This window comes from Cynocephalus volans, chromosome 16 (genome assembly GCF_027409185.1).
Source record: "Cynocephalus volans isolate mCynVol1 chromosome 16, mCynVol1.pri, whole genome shotgun sequence".
Classification (NCBI taxonomy): domain Eukaryota; kingdom Metazoa; phylum Chordata; class Mammalia; order Dermoptera; family Cynocephalidae; genus Cynocephalus; species Cynocephalus volans.
Window position 1 is genome coordinate 21,258,686 of NC_084475.1, and position 19,768 is coordinate 21,278,453.

The window sequence follows — 19,768 nt, forward strand, 5'->3', positions numbered from 1 at the left end:
GGGGTTCCACTAGAATCCAAGCCCCAAGTCCCTCCCCTGCAAAGTGGGGAAAGAGTATTGAGCCTGCAGCTTAGCATGAGAACTGGTGTTTGTGCTGTGTGGCATCTTTTCAGCTGCAAGTAGAGAGGTCCTGTGAGCGTCTCAGAGAGAGGGAATTTATAAACGGAAGAAGCAGCCGGTGGGGAGGTGGTGGGCTGGTCAGTTCAGCAGGTGGGACCATGGGTGTCCATCTCCACTCTCTGCTACCCCTGGCAGTGTTGCTGGGCTTGCTGGCACCAGAAGATGGGGGCCTGGCTAGGTAGAGTGGGTCAAGGAGAAGCCAGGCTGGGATCTGCCTGCCGGGGGAGGGTCCCCTGTGCCCTGCTGTGATTGCAAGAGGAGCTAGGACTCCTGGATGGACAGGGCACACTTGAGTGGAGCAGACTGGAGGACAGAAAGGTACCTGCTGGGGCTGTGCACAGGGCGGGCCCCCAGCTCCCTGTCCAGCCTCACTGTGGCGCCAGCGTTGACCCTTTGCTGGAGGATGGCACCCTGGCCTGGGTCCTGAAGCAACTGCACTCAGACCATCCACAGGACACCAGGCTCCCTGATCACAGTCAGTCATGTAGAGTGAGGGTGGTAGTGATCATCCAGCATTGTCCTGTGTTGGCCACGAGACACAGCTGGCCCGTGTCAGCTGAACATGCTCCTTGCATATTTCGCACGTCCCGTGTGTCTGTGAGGAAGTGCAATGTGCGCGTGTTGTGCTCGTGTGAGAGCTGTGTGGGTGGGTTCAGAGTGCACGCATGAGTGTGCATGCCTGTGTGTGTCAAGCATGCCCATGTGCACCTTGTGCATGTGCTCACATATGCATGCATGCCTGTGTGTGTCGAGCGTGCCCATGTGTGCCCTGTGCACCCTGCGCGTGTTGAGTGTGCATGTGTATGCGTGCATGTGAGACAGCTGCCCCAGCCCCTGCCTCCCCCCAAGGCAGTGGGGATGTTGCCACATGGACTGAGTTTCACTCCTAATCTAAAAACTCGAGGCCATGTTTGAGGTTACTGACAGTACCAAAAACGTTTGGACAGCAGGGCTGGTGGGGTGAGACCTGAGTGACTCACTGGAGGCCGCCCTTCTGGCTGCCTGACTCACCGTAACTGGGGGTAGAGGGTGGAGGAGGGTGTGGCCTTGTGTGCAGGGAGCCTGTGTGTTCTCTAGACTTTCATCCCAAACAAAGTGTCCTGCCCGTGTCACCCGTGAGTGCCCCTAGACTCTCCTGTCCTTTCCTTGCCTCCTGACGCTCCTCACCACTCCCACACGGGGGGCGCTGCTGGACCCTCCTCCAGCCTCCTGAGCTGCTGAGGAGCTCCCCGGGGTCCTGCCAGCCCCAAGCGGGGGGAGCCAGGACCCAGGGCTCGCTGACTCAGGGCTTCTCCCCAGGCCACTGTGCTCCCACGCCGGCACCCCAGGCTGCCCGATCCCTGTTGACCCTTCAGAGCCCTGGCTCTCTCGCTGTTTGCCCTGGCATAGCTGGATCTCCCTTTCTATTTTGAACCTGGTTTATTGAATTTGGGACCCACCTGTGCTGTGAACCCAGGTGGTGTCTACGTCAAGTGAGGCCAGTTAGGAAGCCCACCAGCCTTCTCCTTCCCTGCAGCAGGGTGGACCTGGAAAGTTCTGACCGCTGGTGGGAGGGAGGGTGGAGAGGTCACAGGACCCCAGAGTGGGGACTCGGCCTCATGTTTCCCCTGGAATGTGGTTCCCACGGGCTCTGGGGCCATTCACTGGCCCGTCTTCCAGGATCCAGAAAGGACACAGGGAACAGAGGACAAGACTTCTTAGTTGCTCATCTGGCAGAAGTCCCTGCCCCTGACCAGCGGTTCTTGTCACCAATGCCTGAGTTTTTGGTGTTCCTGGGAGCTTGGTGCATGGCACAGGAGGTGGCATTGGCAGGGTGACTGTCCCCCAATCGACGTGGCACACCTCTGGCGCTCCAGGGGTTAAGTGCTGGTGGCTGCACACACTCACACAGTGTGCTTGTGGCTTCCTGCAGCTGCTTGTAAAATGCAGTTTAAAACTTCACTGTGTGGGCTGATTTTGCACAGCCACCAGCTTGAAGCTCAGGGCTGTGTGCACGCCTGGTTCTGTGCAGGTTTGCCTGGGCATGCTTGGCGAGCAGGCCGCTGGGCTGGGGCTCCGGCTTGTGGGGAGTCTGGGGTATCAACACGGGCCAGGCAGAGTGGTGACAGCTGTCCCTGTTGGGGTCTCTGACACCGCTCACGTGGCTGGAGTCCCTGAGGAGCGTCACATAGTCTTTGGCATCAACAGTCCTTTTTAAAGGGTTTGCTGTGTGGCGATGTTGTTCTCCAGATGTTCTTGAATCGGTTGTGTGCAGCCTTTTAAGGGAATACATGTTTTCGATTTGATCTTGACCTAAACTTACGATTCTGGGACCTAAAGATCATGGCGAGAGTCCTGTAGGGAGGTTCCAGCCGAGTGTGGTCAGGTGGCCTGAATGCTGCCCCTGGCTGTGGGCTTCACCTCTTTCTTGTGCACTGGTGGCCCAGCTTGGGGCAGCGACCTCGTGAAGGCTGGGTGTGTGTGATGCCCAGGAGTGACGCTGGTGCTTCGAGGCCACAGATTGGAGCCGGGCTCCCCTGCACATTGTGGTCGTGAACTGTCCCTTGACATCGATTGAAGCCAATTCCTGATGTCTTTGGGCCTGAGAGCCAGGAGGTGTATCTAAGACCCCACATCCCACTAGCACAATCACACAAACCCCAGAGTGTTTCCACACCTTGTCTGGGCGGCTTCCTGGTCGCAGAGGCAGTGGGAGCATCCCTGGGATTGGTTGGTGCCGAGAAGCACAGAGGGGCAAAGCGAGCTGGAGCCGCCTCACATACCCTGCTGCTGGCTGGCGCCCTCAGGGCTGCCCACTCCTATCATAGGAGGTCTGGCCCAGGGCTCCTGGTTTCCTGTGACAGGCCCGTGGTGTCCCAGCTATGCAGATCAGGGCACCAAAGCGCCACATGGCAACACGCACATGCTGGCCAGAGTTGTGTCTCCTCTCCCCCAGGGTCTATGCTGGCCACCTGGCTCCTGTCCCCTCAGCTGCCCTGGGCAGGCACCTGCCCTTGTTTGTCTCAGTGGCTTCCCTGCAACCGAGGACAGGATTAGGGTAGTGTGACCAGGCTCCTTGTGCCAAATTCTGCCCCCTTCACCATCCTTGGACCTGCCCTGAGCACCTCAGGCCCCAGGTTGAGATGGGACAGGAGTGGGACTTATGTCAGCTCCTGCTGGAGCTGGCAAACCACAAACTCACCTCTACCTACCATCGGCATGTGGTTTACCACTGACCACATGCAGTCCCGGTCTCATCTCAACCACGAGGGACCTGTGCCATGGCAGCAGCTTTCTTGTTCCTGCAGGTGCAGGTCCTGGGGCCGTCACCACGCCCCTACACTGCCCCACAGTGCTGGGCCACACAGCAATGTCCAGGCTGTGGTCATGCTAGTGGGTGGGGCTGGGGTGAAGAAGCCTACAGTGACGGGCGGACACCTGTGCCTGCGTACATGGAGGAGCTGGGAACACTGTGACACTTGGTAGATGTTTATCAAATTGAACCATGTAGTTTGTACTTGGGCAGGGCTGGGGCTCTGGGGGGTCTCCCCACCCCCATGTTGCCCTCTCATCCCACCTCAGCCCAGCTTGTAGCACAGCATGTCCTGGAGCTATGTGGTACACCATGTACACGCACTGTCACAGCCACTAGCGTGCAAACATGCAAACGTTAACACTCATGCATGCTCACTCCCAGACACTCACAACCACATTTGGTGCTTCCAGGGGTTGGCTGGTGCTTGGCCCCTACCCCTGAGCTCACCTTCCCGGTGGGCTCAGGCAGAGGCACTGTGTCCGCGCTCTCCTCCAGTCACTGGGCCCTGTCTTGGGGGGGGGGGTCTCTGCCCCGGGGACAGGTGGCTACAGGTGCCCAGCCTGGGGCTATGTGTGGTTCCCCTGAGGGGTGCATGGCACCCCGCCAGCCCCCACCCCTGTACACAGGACCATACCAGGTCTGCCCACTATCTCCCAGAGAGGCAGGACATGGTCAGGCTTCATGCCACCTCCAACAGGAACACATCTTGGCTACCAGGTGACTCTCTCCTCCCTGGGCTTACAGGGGTACTCAGATCTCTTTTCTCTCCTCCCTCGACAGAAATCTGTGTGCATGATGTGAGTGCTTGGCTTGTGGGAACGCAGTCAGCAGATGCAGGACTGACAGCAAGAATAGCTCAAGGCCTGGGTAGCCAGAGGGGTGCCTGGAACGGCTCAGGGGTGGTGCTTGAGTGTGCGTCCTTCTGGAAGTGGCCATGGGCCACCAGGCCCTGTGGGGAGGAGGCTGACATGGGTGGCCAAGGCCCCACTCTGCGACACTCACCTTCCTGCTCATGGGGTTGTGCTGATTAAAGGAGGCACGTCCGTGAAGTTCCTCGTCCTTGGTCAGTGCTCAGAGTGTCCCTGTGGTCATTAGGGTCGAAACAGTCCTAGCAGCTTATGGAATATGGCCCCGAGACCTGCGTCAGGTGGTTAGGACTTCCTGCGGGTCGTCAGGGGACTTATTCTGGTTTCTTGTGGGCCCTGGGGGTTCCTCTGTGGCTGTGAAAGGCATTGGCCCCAAGAGAGGACCCCTCTGGGTTGAGCAGCCCTGGAGCAGCCTAGACGTGAGGAGAGGACAGTCCTGCTTCAGGCAGCATCTTGGGGACAGGGTTCGCCAGAAAGTGACCCACTCTCTAGGAGCGACAATCCTCCTGCTCTGTTTGTGTCCACAGCACATGGTCAGTGCCTGGCACCAAAAAACGGTCACTTAGCAAATATTTGCCTATCCAGTGAGTGTGGCCAGACCACCCAGTTCCTCTGCAGACGAGGAGACAGAGCCATCTGCCCTAGGGGCAGGGTCCTTCTTGCCAGTGCTGCTGGGTGAGTGGGCAGCTCTGAGGGTCTCGGGGGTCAGGCACTGTTGCATGCTCCTAGCCCAGAGCATCTGTTCCATGCAGCGCTGATTTGGGGCAGGTGCTGTGGCTCTGCTGACTCAGTGCCCAGGGCCAGGTCCTGGAATGTGCAGGTGGCTGTGCCCCCTCGGTTGGCAATGTGGTCATGCCCACTGGTCCTGGTGGCCTTACTTCAGATGGAATCACAGCTCTGTGGAAGCTTCGGGAGCTTTGGGAGAAGGAAGAAGGTAGGAAACATCTGGCAGAGGAGGCAGGAGCTCGGCTGGGTGCCCATATCTCTGAGCTTCTTCCTCCTGCAGGGCTTCTCTGCCTCTTTGGCAGGGGTGGGTGACAGCAGTTTGGCGATCCCCTGCAGAGAGAGTGCTCAGGGCACGGCCTGACATCAGGTTAACCGAGCGTGCAGGTGAGCCTGAGCCGGGCCTCGCAGACATCCCCACTGGAAGTGGCCTTGACAGCCATTCACCTTTGTGCTGCCACGATTCCAATTTCTTAATCTGCCTTTTGCACACGGACCAGGGGAGCGTCCGCGTCCCTAAAGAGTTGCTGCTGTATGAAAACACAGAGGAAGCAAGAGCTGTGTCCCCAAGGCCCCCGGAGCAGCAAGGTGAACCCAGGCCTCTGTGCACTGATTTGGCCGCCCGATGGGCCAGGCCCAGGGGAGCCTCCTCCAGCCCTCACTGCTCCGGGGTCTGGGCCAAGACGCAGGCCGGTCCCGGAAGCGCCACTTTCTCTTTCCTCCTCTTTGTTCCCCTGGAACTGGTGAGGCCTGGGGTGCCCAGCGTGTGCCCACAGCAGCGTCCCCTAAAGGAGGCCTGTCCACACTGGTGTGGACCCTGGACCATTGGCCTGGGCTCAGCGTGGGTGGGTCAGCGGTCACTGGTGACCGTGAGCGAGAGTGAGTCATGCGTGAAGACGCATGTTTGTGCTCTCAGGTGTGCACCTTGGGGTTGAAATGGCGCACGTGAGATCTTCCTGTCTCCTTTGTTGTGAGTGGCTGCTGTGATGCAGATTTTCAAGGTCCTCTCCAAAGGTGTCAAGCGTTCCGTGCATTTGAGTTCCAAGTCCCCTGTCATTCCAGAATTTTCTGTTTCTCTTGGTGGCGTCCCCTCCCCTCCCCCTCCCATCTGACCCTGGCACCCCCCAGGCCTTGTGCCTGGGGCCATGGGTTTTCCTGGGCAGCAGACGGGACTTTGTGGGTGAAGACCTCCTGTGGCACCAGTAGCTGGCCTGCAGTGTCTGGCACTCGGCCCCCAGGTGGGATGACAGGTGGAGTACCTGACACCCTCTCCCCTTTTCTCTTCCTGCCATTCTGCCTTTCAGGAGACGTTCTCTTCCAGATGGCTGAAGTCCACAGGCAGATCCAAAATCAGTTGGAAGAAATGGTGAGTCCAGGTTCCCAGTGGCCCCCTCAGGGGAGGGGAAGACGCGGGAAGGGGGCTGTTGGGGTCAGCTAAAGGTGGCTGCGTGCTTTGGCCGCACATCCACCAGGAATGTTCCATGGTCCTGCAGCCACACTCAAAGGCAGGACATACCCTGGGCTCAGGATGCAAATCACATGACAACCCTGAGGAGCCCAGGGAGGTGACTCACCATGGGGACCCAAGATGCATGGGGGACCCAGGGAAAAGGGCATGGGCCATACCGGGTTCTCATGTTCAGCTGGTACTGGGGGATCCCTGACAGCCCAGCCAAGACCCACCACCTGCTGCTGATAGGGTCAGGAAGTCAGATTTCCTTTGGACTCTCCCAACTGTAAAATGGAGGCAAAACACACAGTGTTCCCGAATCAACACACTTTTGGGGTCGCTGGTTTGCTGCATCTGGTGTAAAGCGTAGGTTCACTGAGGTCCTTCCAGCTTCCGTCCGGGCCCATGGTTGCTGTCGGCCTGTGTCTTCCAGGTCCTGGCATGGGACAGCAGAGGAAGGGTGGCTGGGAGGCTGTTTCTGCTTCTCCCTTGAGAAACAGAGCCTTTGTAGTTGTCGAAGGCTGGGATTGTCTGATGTTCTGGAGTTCTGTTGAGCACTCACACCCACAACCTCCTGGCTGCAGGGGGCCCACAGGGCCATGCGGGGTCATCTGCTCATTGGTCAGACAGGCTTCTCGCATCCAGGGCATCCAGTGTTGAGGCTGCATGGTGACCGCCCGCCCTCCCCGGCCAGCTCACTTCCCCCAGCCCTAGCCTGCCTCCCGCTCCCGGCCCCGTGCATTCGAGCTGACAGCTGAAATGTTTTCTCTCCTTGTCCAGCTGAAGTCTTTTCACAACGAGCTGCTCACACAGCTGGAGCAGAAGGTGGAGCTGGACTCCAGGTACCTGAGTGTAAGTACGCCCTGCCCTCACCTGCTGGGTCACCTGTGTGCTGGAATCCTACCGTCTGAGGGCTTTTTTCCAACTTCCTCCGAGCTTCCCATCCGAGCAGCTCCTTGACCCTCTGACATTATTGCCCTTTGAGACTGAGTGCCTCCTCCCCTGCGCACACCCCAAATGCAACTCTGGGGGTGGACCTGTTGCACCTGAACCGTGCCTGCCCAGTTCTGGTGCCCGTGCCTCTGGTCCATGTGCAGTGAAGCTGACAATGGGACTGCGCCATGCTCTGGAACCACACGACTCCCTTTGCCCTGCTCAGTGTCACCATGCTGTTCCTGTCCTTGCCCGTTCCCTCCCCACCAGCTGGCAGGAAGCGCAGGCTGCAGCTCTCTGTCCGTTCTGTCTGCTAGTGGCGTTTGGGGGGTGGGTGGTGAGGCTCGGCTGGTTTGGCCAGGTCTGATTTTCATCTTCAGGGAACAGGGAGCTGCCATGGGGTGGGCCCGGGCTAGGGGCTGATTGGCAGGCAGCATCTGCTGCTGTCCATCGCGTCAGCTAAGCAGCCCTCGCCACGCTTCTGTTGTTTGAACCTCAGGCCGCGCTGAAGAAATACCAGACGGAGCAGAGGAGCAAGGGTGACGCCCTGGACAAGTGTCAGGCCGAGCTGAAGAAGCTCCGCAAGAAGAGCCAGGGCAGCAAGAACCCACAGAAGTACTCGGACAAGGAGCTGCAGGTGGGGCCCGCCGCCTGCTGCCATGGCCGCCTGCCGCCACGCTGGGACTTGGGCCCACTTGTTAGCAAGCCATGGAGGGAAGAGTCTGCCTATTCGCCCACAGCCTTCACTCCCTCGGCCACAGGGAGCAGCCCCCAGGCCCCAGGGGATTGGGCAGCAGCAGGCCTTGCTCTCCTGATAGCGTTCTGGACCAGTGCCCCTGCCTTGCTCTTGGGAGCCTCCAAGGGTTGCTGGAAGGTTCTCAGCTGACTAGCAGAGCCCAAATGAAGTCCTCCTGCCCCTCGTCCTCTGGGTTCCTGCCCCGAGGTCAGGCCCCAGACGGTTCATGCAGTCCGCCCATGCCAGGGCTGGGCCACAGAGCCATCAAGGGCATCTCAGCCCCAGCAGCTTGTGGCAGGTGGCATTGGAGGCATCTGAGAGGGACCTGCTGTGGTGTTCCTCTCATCATCACACTGGCACAGGCTCTGTGTGTCGAGCAGGTTTGGGTTTAGGACAGCAATGTCTGTAGGGCACTGTGCGAGCCTTGTCCACCTGACACAGGCAGGCCCCAGAACCCCCTCCCCACGCCCTGTTTGCAACAGGAAACGCCCCAGCCAGTCACCAAGTGGCAGCTTCTCAGAAGTGCCCTGGGCGGGCATAGGTGCGGTGCTGGCAGGTTAGTCCCTGGCTTCTGAGTCCCTATCCTTCCTGCCGGTCAGGTTGGGGAAACTTGGCAAGCGCCACACACACCTGCCCAGGTGAGTGTGAGTGTCCATGTGTGTGCATGCAGGTGTCCTGTGGTGCGGAGACGTAGCTGCCTGCAAGTGCCTCTAGCTTCTCCTGGACCACAAAGCCTGTTCCCACTTGGAGCACGTGCCCTGCTCCCCACTTGACCATGGGGAAGCCAGCGGTCTGCCCAGCCTGCCAAGGGTCCCTGCAAGGGACCACCTGGTGGAGCAGGGTCGGCCCCACAGGAGGGGGCAGGGCTGAGCAGGGCAGGTGGGGATGATGGTAACCCAGTGATCTCCTGTGCAGAGGTGGGAGATCCCTGGAGTGGCTGCTGCTGCCTGTAGGCTCTTGCTCAGGCTCTTGGGTGTGTTTCCCATTCGTGCCTTTATTTAGTGCATCCTCTCCACATCAGGCCCATTTTCCCCTGTCTGGCCTTTGTTTGGATTATTTGGGTCATTTTTTTTAACTAAGGTCCTAACTCCTCACTGCCTCTAAGGGTGTTTCCAGCCTGAGGCTGTTCCAAGTGCTGCTGCAATGAGCCTTGTTATTTCTGTGAATTAATTCCCAGGGGCAGGATGGGGTGGAGTAGTACAGACAGGTGTAGGTCAGCATGTGTCTATTTTTCTTTTAGTTTTGCTGTTTTGCTTTCAGAAGACCTGGCCAGCAACAGCGCCCCTGCAGCCTGGGAGAGCAGTAGCGTCCTCCATGCAGGGGTGGGCAGCACAGGTGTCATTACAGGTGTAATTGTGGAGGGAGCCCCCCTCCCCCAACCTGGTCCAGGTGTGAGAGCGCATCCTAGAGGGAACCTTCCCTAAGGACTGGTTTGGGTGCTGCAGGTCGCCAAGGCGGGCTCCTCTGGGGTTCAGCCACCTGCTGGGAGGAGCCGGAAGCCTGCGGGGTTTTGTCTTTCTGTTTTTGTTCTTTGGTAATGGCTTTATTGAGACATGGTGCACAAAGCATACCATCCACCACTTAAAGTGTACGATCCAGTGGCTTTGGTGTATTCTCAGAGTAGGGCAGCCACCCCTAATGTAGACTGTTTTCATCACCCAGAAAAGAACCCTGTGCCCGCCGGCAGTGCCACCCCAGCAGCTGCCAGTCAGCTTTCGGTCTCTGTAGATTTCCCTGCTCCAGGCGTTTTTACAACTGGACTCACGTAGCTTGAGAGGTATTCAAAAGGTCCACGGAAGGCTGTACCATCTTTCAGTTGTTTTTCCATGAACTTTTTGAAGTACCGTGTATGTGGCTGTGTTTGGCTTCTTGCATTGAGCATGACGTTTCCAAGGTTTGCCTGTGTCACAACGTGTTTCACTACCTCATTCCCTTTTATTGTCAAATATCGGTGTTTTTTCTTTTTCCATCACGGGGATATGTGAGGCTCTGTCCTGCTCAGGGCCAGGGCCCTCTCCCGGGCACAGCCAGCCTGCCCTGTGGCTGGGCTGGCTGGGGGCCATTGTAGGAGTCTCCAGCTGAGGGACAGAGATTGTGGCTGGGACCCTGGTAAGGGTGTCCTGTGGCTGGAAAAAGGCCAGGGCCAGGTAGAGGCTGTGGCCTGCAGGTCAGTTGTAGACTCTGCTGTACAGTACAGAGCTGTGCAGGCAGCCTGCAGAGTGCCGCGGGTGCCATGTGCCCTGGCTCCTCAGGCCTTTCTGTGTGGGGGATGTGGACAGTGCTCTCCTTGCACATGGCCAGGCCTGCCTGTTTGCTGTGGGCTGCCAACCCATTGGGGTCTGCTGTAGGGCCATCTTGGTACCTCAGGGGACCTCGGGGTGGGTCCCATCTGTCCTTCCCATGGGGTCCACCCCAGCTGCCCCATGTGCAGCCTGAGGGTCAGCTGACTGGAAGCCATTACGGACTTGTCATGGAGGTGACTTGATGGGCTTCTGGTCCCACTTTAGCACGTGTCGGCTCCGTGGCCTTGGGCGAGGTGGGTTCCTTCTTCTCCCTCCTCTGTAGAGCCCAAGGGGCTGCACTCAGGCCTGAGGAAAGCTGCAGTGACTGGAGGTCACGCTGGTAGCCTGTAGGTGCCTCTCCCACAGTAAACATGAGTGACCCCCAGCTTAGGAGCTAACCAGATACCTGTCCCTCAGGTCATTTTCATGAAGTCCCGTCCCCTCGCTCTGAGAGGTCAGCTTTCCTGAGCAGGTGTTGGAGGATGAGGTGCGTTTATGCCCCTCCTGGTCTCTCTGTCCTGGTGGGTCAGAGCCAGAAGTTGGGAGTGACAGGGACGTTTTGGTCAGTGGTGTGGCCTGACTGCAATCTGCTGAGCCGAGAGGTCTTCCTAGCCTCTGCAGCTTGGCCTAAGGCACAGGGCGGTGAGGGCAGCAAGGGCAGGGGGTGCAGGCAGTGGCCCTAGAGTGGGTGGTGTGTGGGGACTCCAGGACGGGCCACCTCCCTCTGGAGAGGCCCTCCACTGCCTGGGCGTGATCATGCTTGGTGAGGCTCGCCCACCTCGAGCCCCTCCTTGGAGATGTGTGATGCTGACTTTCTTCTTGGGTTCAAGGGTCAGCCTGCAACCGAAGCTTCCCTGGTGGCCTGTCTCCTCAGTGTAGCTGTGCAGCCCCGCATAGCCTGGCCTCTGCCCCACTGTGTGGCTCTCCCTACACGGGGCCCTGGCCAAGCCGCCTGCTGGCCGCAAACCTGAAGCAGCTCCTGCTCACCCTGTGTGGTCTGCAGAGGCCGAGGCTGGCCTGTCCTGCCCTGGGCACAGCCTCGAGGTGGATGTGGGCTTGGATCCCAGCACTGTCGCTTATGGGTCATGTGGCTGTGGGGAGCTCTGGATTCTTTCTGAGCCTCAGTTTCCCTGTTTGTGAGATGGGGTATTTCTACCTTCCTCCTCTGGGCACTGACAGGAGGGGCCCACAGGGCCTGGACAGAGCAGGCATCCATCTCCCCGTCACATTATTTGCCTGGGCCACCCCTCTGTCTTCTGCTGCTCCAAGCCCACCTTCCTTTTCTGTGGGAAACACTGCTTTGGCCCTTAACCATCCAAGTGTTTAATTTTCGTAATTTTCCCAGATAACTTGAGTTCCTTCCAGAAGGGCCAGGCCGGGCCCTGTCTCTCTCCTGCATACCCCTCAGTGCTGAGCACAGGCTGGTTACGCAGTGGAGAGCCACCTCAAAGGACAAAATTGCAACAAAATTGCTTCAAGATCTCCATTATTCCATAAAGTAGAGTAAGTGTTCCAAAGAGCCAAGCAAAGGAGGTTGGCTTTGTAGACAGAGAAGACTGAAGAAAGTAGAAACGAGGACAAAAAGTGGATTGGGGGCTGGCCCCTTGGCTCACTCGGGAGAGTGTGGTGCTGATAACACCAAGGCCACGGGTTCGGATCCTATATAGGGATGGCTGGTGCGCTCGCTGGCTGAGCGTGGTGCTGACAACACCGTGCCAAGGGTCGTGATCCCCTTACTGGTCCAAAAAAAAAAGCGGATTGGCCTTTCAGAGTTACTTTCCTGGTGAGGTGGGCGCGGGGAGACAGTGGTAGGAAATGACTGACCGGTCCACCTCAGCCTACTTCAGGCCGTCTGTGTGAGGATTAAAGCAGGGACCACTTATTAGCATAGCTGTTGAAGATTTAAACTGGCCCGTTTGGGAGATTGGCTGTTGTCTTTCTCCTGACTTCTCGGAAGGTCAGTGACTGGAACTTAGCAGGCGTGTGACTCCATTTTGACTTTTAGTCTGGTCTTTTGGTGCCTAGGCTAGGAACTTAGTCCAAAACAATGGTTTCCTATAATTTTTATTTAATAGCCAATAAGTGCTGAATTGTTTCAAAAAAACGTTTTGAGCGTGGGAGGTGGAGTGAGCCACTGACCAGCACGTTTTGCTCTCCAGTGGCATAGACGCCCAAGGGGCCAGGGTGGGGCACCGTTGGGGTCCCTAGCCCCATGTCTGAGCTTAAGGGGATGGGTTCAGAGTTAGTGTACAGCTGCTCACAGGTCCCCCTGAGCTGGGCGGGAGGCAGGCTGGGCACTGTCCTGGGGTGAGTATGAGCACCTACCCAGCAGTCTTGCTGGACTTCCCAGCCCTCCTGGGGCTCTTCTTGCGGGTTCTCTTTGCCTTGCAAATCTGGCCAGGGGCCAGGCCCTGACTTCTGCTTTGGGGTGTGGCTGCTGGGCCTGGGCAGGGCCCTCGGCAGTTTCAGTTCTGCAGCACCTTCCGTCCCCTTCTGAAGGGCAGGTGAGCTGAGCTGGCTGTCCCCGCCCCTCCATGCACAGCCACGCCCCTCTGTGCAGACCAAACTCCTCCATGTATAGTCACACTCCTCCAGGCCAGACTCGCAGACACTGTTGTCTTGCAGGGAAGACATCCCAGGTCCTGGTCGTCACAGGGCAATGGCTTGTTTGAGTCACTTTCCATGAGGAAGAGCAAGACTCTTTCATTTCTTAAGGCAGCTGATGGCTTCCAGCTGTTCTGCATGCTGGCCCAGTAGCCACCTGCCCTGGAGGCTGCTGGGGGTCTCCAGCCAGATTGTAGCTCATGGTGCTGCTCTGAAGAGCCCTGCCTTGGCTGGACCCTCAGGACATTGCAGCCACTAGGCCTGCGTGCTGTGATCTCTTGAACTGTGGCTTTGATGTGTGCCCTATGGGGGCCACCGGTGACTTTGCAGTTGTCCCCAACCCTGCAGAAGGGCTAGGAGAGGTGGACATGCCCACACACTGTGACTAGGGTAGGGCAGGATTCTGGCCTGTTTGAGCTCCTGGGGTTACTTCCTTGAGCTGACCAGGAGATAACTGGACTGCTGGAAGTGGCCCGAATCTCATCTCAGGCCAGGGGTGCATGGGGCTGATATGCGGACGTTCCCAGGTCGCTCCTGCACACGGGGACCTTTCCCTTTCCCTCTGGAGACTCTCCAACTCTGCATATTCTCCCCTGGCAGACCAGAGCCGTGCAGCTCCTGCCTAGTGGGCAGCGTGTGCAGGTGGAGGCTGGTTAGGGAGCCCCAGCTTGGGGTCCTCGAGCTGTGCCCAAGTCTGTGCCCCGACACTAGTTGCTCTTGCTGCACTCGTTGGAGCAGAGGGGGCCACATGTGCCAGGCCACCTCAGTCTGAGGATGAGAGGCTCTAAAATGCAGTTGTCAGACATGGGTTCCCCTCAGTGCCCTGAGAGGTGGGTGGTTTGTTTTGAGAATCTGTTGCAGGGCTCACCTGTGTACTTCTGGAGCCCACGCTAGCTTCAGCCCTTGCCCCATGCTCTCGAGCTGTGTATGTGCAGAGCGCCCGCGGGGCTCTTGTCAATGGGATGTGCAGGGGAGAGCTGTGAGCTGCCTGGCATCGGGGCTGAGCCCATGCAGCTTGCTGGGGGTGGGAGTGGGAGGACAGCTCCACACTCTCCAGGGGTGTGGACCTGGCAGAGGCCCCCACCGCCTGCTGCCCTTTCCTATAGCCTCTCTGCCTCCGGGCACTGCTTGTGGCTCATCCACCTGCAACAGTGGCCAGGTCCCAGCTAGACTGAGGACAGGCCGTGCCCAGAGTGGTGGTCACCATGCACTGGGTGTCAGAGGGGGTGGAGGTGGTGCTGCATGAGGGCGTGAGGTTGATGAGACCCTCCCCCAGAGAGGGAGGCAGACCAGGAGCATCGCCCCTCTGTCATTGACAGCTTCCTGTGAGCGGGGCTGAGCTGCGGAGCCTGCCATTTTCAAGACCTGCCCATAATTGAGAATGTGTTTTGGGATTTCTTTGAGAGGAGTTAATTTTAGTTATAGGTCAAGGAATAGGAGCAGAGAAGCATTTGGGGCATTAACTAGGACGGGGACTTTCAGGAACACCCTCATGGCCCAACGTGGCCCTTCACTCCCCAGACGTCCAGTCGCTGCAGCGTTCGCAGGCCAGGCACTGACGGAGATGCCCATCTGCGTGCAGCATGGAGGGACGTTCTCCTGGGACACAGGGGGAGGACGAACCATGTGTCTGGCGTGTGCAGGCACAGGCTTCGCCCAGCTCCTCCTCAGTATGGAGGGTGCAGCTGTCCCAGTGGGGCTCGCAGGGACATGGGAAGTGAAAGCCACGATGGGCCTCAGAGCAGAGTCCAGCCCAGGCCCACCTCAGGGTGTGGGGAAGGGACATGTCCACGTGCCCTACCCTGCAGATGGCACCCAGGGCAGAAGGGAGGGGCTGGGGAGCCAGGTGGTCCACCCCATTCCCTGGGCTGGCTTGTGGGTGTGAGGGGCTTCGTGCGGCAGAGGGGAGCCCCTGCCCACTGAAGCCAGCTGCACCCGGCTGCTGAGAGGCAGGAGGGCCTGCGGATCCGGCTGCTCATGGCCATGCTGGTTCCATCGCCGGAGAGGGGGGTCCTTCCACTGTGCCAAGGGCAGCTCTGCTCCTAGTCGCCTACCGAGAGTCATGGCTCCGACCCCGGGCCGGCCACTCCTGTCCTCTGCCTGGGTGCCCGTGGCCGTTCACGCCTCTGCAGGGGCCCCTTCCTCGCCCGGCCATTGTCTCCATGGTCCCCACGCAGGCACACAGTGTGTACACGTTCTCCCTCCTGTAAACCTCGCAGGGCTTGGGACGGGTTTCTCCTGTTCTTATTTTTGTCACATTTGACCCACCCCCAGCCCAGCTCTTATTAGAACCAGACTGAACACAAGCAGGAGGTTGAATGCGACATTTTTTCTTTCTCGCTGTGTGACTTGGCTACATCACTGACACCCTTCTGGGCTCTCACTCTCTGGAGTGGAGCATCGTGGGTGCTGGGGCCGAGGGGCACCGTGACCATGAGGACACCCATCCATCACGCCAGCCTTCACAGTGTGTGCTGGGCGTGTCATGGGTACTGAGGGAGGGGCGACTGAGACCCCAAAGGCCCACGTGACAGCCCAGAAAGAAGCAGCTGGAGGCGGGTGGGCGGGCTGGGAGCCGGCGTGGGGCACCCGGCCCCTGCTCAGAATCACCTTGGGAGGGGCAGGACCTGATGGCCCCAAGCCTAGGGAGTGAAAACCCCAGAATGTCCCTGCTTGGCCCGCAGGGGTGTTCTTGGGCAGCCCTGCCCTCCACCCACCCCACCTGGGGCTATCCTGGGCTGGGGTGCTGTGTGGAGAGCCAGGTGTCCTGCCCAGGCCAGCCCTCAGCTGTCACCGTTCTGAGGCAACATGGGCGACACGGGCTGGCCTGGGGGAGGGAGGGGCTGTCCCACAACCCAGGCAGGGGTGCTGTTCCAGAAGGCCATGGGGCGCAGGCGCGCGGGCCGCCCTTCAGCCCAGGGGGAAGCAGCCCTGTTGCTGTTTCTGTAACACGGAGACACAGGTCAGGTGCCTCTCCCTGGCTGGGTCTGCCTGTTCCAGAAGGCCTGAACACCAGATTGCCCTCTGAGAAAGGGGAGAAACTCTATTTAAAGGGGTGTAATTAACAAAGCAGAGACAAAGTAACTATAGTTTAGATCTTCAAAAGAGATAATAGCAGAGGCTGGTCCTGGTTGCAGCAGCGGCCTGGAGTTTGATGGCGGCGGGGCGGTCGAGCCTGTTCTTGTCTTAGCAGAGCTCTTAAGAGCTGAAGGCAGCCTGTGACAAACCCACCTTGCCAGTGTCTCTCCCTGGAGTAAAGTCAGTCAAAGCCCTCCTAGGCAGCCTGGGGACAGGACGGCTGGGGGCGGGGACTGTGCCCTGCTGAGCATCCCACCTTGCCTGCCCCCACACCCTTGTGGACGGTTTGGTCGGTGGGCCTCCAGCTTCTCAGCGTGGTCAGCCGCTATGTCGGGTGACATGGCCACACGCTATCCTACGTCTCAGTGTGCAGAGTGCTGGCATGGGTGGGGCATGGGGCAGTGGGTGCCTGTGGCTTATGGACCTCAACCCTTGTCCATCTGGTGGAAGCCTGGGCTCCTTTCCCAGGAAAACGGGGTCCCCTGGGGCTCGTTAATCCTGGAAAGCCTGCCACAGAGGTGCGACACTGCCTGCTGTCCTCATGTGGACATTCTTTTCAAGAAAGGCCAGGTGTGCCTCAGGCCCTGGCCACAGAGGGCATGGCCTGAGACTGGCTCTGCACTCTCGTGTTTAGGATGAAATTTAAGGGTCCTCCATTTCTTTGAACTACCTGCCATGGCCCCATCATGCCTGTAATCCAGCCGCTCTGTGTGTTGGGTCCTGCAGACTGGAAGGCCTGGTCGGCAGGGAGGCTGTTGGCTGCAGCCAGCAGGTGCCCGTGGTTACATGCAATCTGGGTGTCCGAGCCTTGCTGCCTCCTGCACATCACAGCTGATAGGGTTCCTGGCTGGCTGCTTGGAGTAACTGCTTCTAGAGGTGAGAGCTGAAGGCCGGGAATTAGGTTCTTATTCATGAGCTGCAGGGGACCTAGGGCGTAGCGCGAGGTTCAAGGTTTATGAGAAAGCCACCACAGCCATCTGGGTTGAGGGAAACCAAAGCAGCTTTGGATGATTCTAGAATGCCCCTCCCCCACTCTGAGTCACTGCTTGCTCTGGAGAGGGAGGAGATATGTTGGGATCACTTTTGTCTTCAGAGCACAGGGCTGTGCCGCCCAGGGTGACCAAGTGGGAGCGTTTTGTGGGTCTTAAATGCTCTCAGCTGGGCGTTTCCATAGCACGTCGCCATGGCACCCAGGAAAGCAAGGAGCACGCACAGGCAGTGGTGGGCGGGGACGGGCTGGGTGCCATGTGAAATGGCCTGCTGCCACGCTTGAATGGCATGGGCCACGGCTGCGTTCTGGCCTCTATACTTTGCAGAAGGCTCAAATCTCCTCTCTGTGTCCACCCACTCCCCAACATTCCCCTTGTGGGGTGAAGATCCTCATTTGGCCTAGATTTCCAGGGTCTGCCTAGTGAAGTTGTGGCCTGTCTCCGTAAGGAGTTAGCGTCCTGGAAAAGGAGGTCAGGAAAGTCAGCTGTGGTTCCTAGACAGAAGGGGCAGCCACGTGTCACTCGCCGACTAGGGCTCTGCTGCAGCCCTGTGCTTGTGCCAGGGGCTCAGAGCAGCTCACCCGCTCAGGACGCACTGCAGAGATGTGGGCTCTTCCCCGGGGCCTGGCAGTCCCTGCCTGGGCTGTCCATCCAGGCCGTGTGCTCAGGGAGTATCTCTCCTGCCGGCCCCCCAGAGTTGGGATTTGTGGGGAGACACTGGGGGCTCCTGCAGCCCCTGCAGTTGTGCTCCCCCACCTCCCGTGGTTCCTGGGTGTGATCTGTGCTACTCTCAGCTGTTCCCAGCTTATTCGAGTGAGTGGAAATCTTAAAAATAAACCATTTCCTCCCCCAGCACAGAGGCTGCCAGGCTCTGCTAACGAGGCCAGGGCCCCTCGCAGACACTCCACTCCAGGGAGCAGGGGCGTCGACGTGAAGGAGGCCTCGCAGCCTAAAAACCCAGAAACCGTCTGTAGGGTGGGCAGCTGGCCAGCCCCTGGGGCCTCAGTTTGGAAGGTGCTGTTCTGAGGGTGAGGACACCCAGGGGGCCTCGCGTCCTGGTTTACGTCGCTGTTCCGGGGTAACTGTTCCACGTGGTGCTTTCTCCTCCAGAGGCCATGCAGTGGACAGCCTGCAGGAGGCCAGTGCTCTGGGCAGCCCCCACCACCTTCCTTTTCTCAGGGCTTGGAATCCTCTTGTCTAAGCATCTCCTGCTGAGCCCCCTGTGGTCCTGGCCCCAGTCACCCACCATGCCCCCAGGCTTGGCCACCACTAGAGCAGTCCCCAGGGAGGGCAGGATGTAGTGGCCCCAGGACAGGGGTGGATTGGGGATCTCCCAGCCCTGTCTCTCAGGAACCTTGCATCAAGCCCAGCTCCTGTAGGTGAGGTCAGGGACCCAGGGAGGTGCCCTCATCTCAGGCTGGCTGAAGCCTAAAGGCCACAACGCCAAAGTCCCTGACAGTTCGGGGGTTGGGGGTAAAGACATCCACAGGGCAGAGCGAGTGTGGGGCCCCCCAGGAGCTTCAGGCTGCTACTGGGTGTTGCTTTGGGAATGGCGCAGGGGCATGGGGATGTTCATCTCTAGCCCCCTCTTTGAGCACAGACCTCCATCTCTCTGAGCATGCCCTGCTATCCTCAAGGTTGGAGAGGAGCCAGCACCAAAGCCAGAGCACGGCTGGGCCAGGCGCCTCTTCCATGGCTGCCACATGCAGCAGGAGGAGTCCCCCCACTCACAGCCTGGCCATGCCCTCCACGGCCCCCAGGGGTGCCCCTGAATCTGACTGGCTCCCTCCCTACTCCCTGGAGCAGGAGGCTCACGGGCAGGAGGCCTTGGCAGGCACACGTTGCATAACCAGAGGAAAAGTACCTGGAGTGCTGTGCTGCAAGGGGTGGGGACAGGGAGGGGCCACAGACACTGCTCCAGCTGCCCTGAAGGGCCTCTCACCTGTGTCCAGATTTCTCCCTCTCCAAGTGCCTTCCTGCGCTCCATTCAGGCAGAGCCAGTGGCCAGGCCCTGAGGCTATTCAGGAGGGCCAAGGCCTATTCATTGAAGCTGGGGCCTTGATTAAGGGGTGGGGGTAGACAGACGCCTACTTTGTGGCTCATTTAAGATGCCCTCCCAGAGGGGAGGGGCTGGAGTTCAGCTTGGGAAGGTGGGGTGGTCAGCAAGAGCAGAGGGAGGGTGGGGTCCCATGTTTGGTGACAGGGCTGGACAGGCCCTGGCCTTGGGGACAGTGTGGCTCGCTCTGGCTGGTCCTCGTCTCTGCGCCCCCCCCCAGACCTGCATGGGGAGGCTGCAAGAAAACAGCCTGTTCTGTGCCCCCCTCCCAGTCTCCCGCCCACCCACCCAGCACCGCCCACCCACGCTGAGTCAGAGCTCCCTGGTGGGGGAGGCTGGTGAGTCAGGCGGGGGAGGCCACCCCCTCGCAGGCATGGCCTGCCCCCTGCTGGTAAACAGGCCTTCTCAAGAACAGATTCTACAAACATTCTGAACAGCGATCCTGGTGGATTAGGGGTCTGTGCCCTGAGTGGACAGTCTGCTCCAGGCCGGGTGGGGGTCCAGCCCAAAGAGGGTGGGCACAAGAGGAGAGGTGAGACAGGAAGAGACCTAAAAGATCTTCCTGGCAGACGAGAAGCCGGCTCCCTGCAGATGCATCAGGGAAGGGTCTGGGGGTCTGCCTCTGGGGTGCTCCTG

The 19,768-nt window shown here is 59.2% G+C and overlaps 1 protein-coding gene across 3 annotated transcripts in view; it reads left to right on the forward strand.

Moving 5' to 3' along the window:
* BAIAP2 (BAR/IMD domain containing adaptor protein 2) overlaps positions 1-19,768 on the forward strand; it is a 73,917-nt gene that overhangs the window by 37,047 nt on the left and 17,102 nt on the right. For all 3 annotated transcript variants that reach the window (XM_063080265.1, XM_063080267.1, XM_063080266.1), the window contains exons 4-6: positions 6,309-6,370; positions 7,235-7,306; positions 7,887-8,024. In XM_063080265.1, coding sequence (XP_062936335.1) covers positions 6,309-6,370; positions 7,235-7,306; positions 7,887-8,024 — 272 coding nt within the window. The remainder of the gene's footprint in view (positions 1-6,308; positions 6,371-7,234; positions 7,307-7,886; positions 8,025-19,768) is intronic.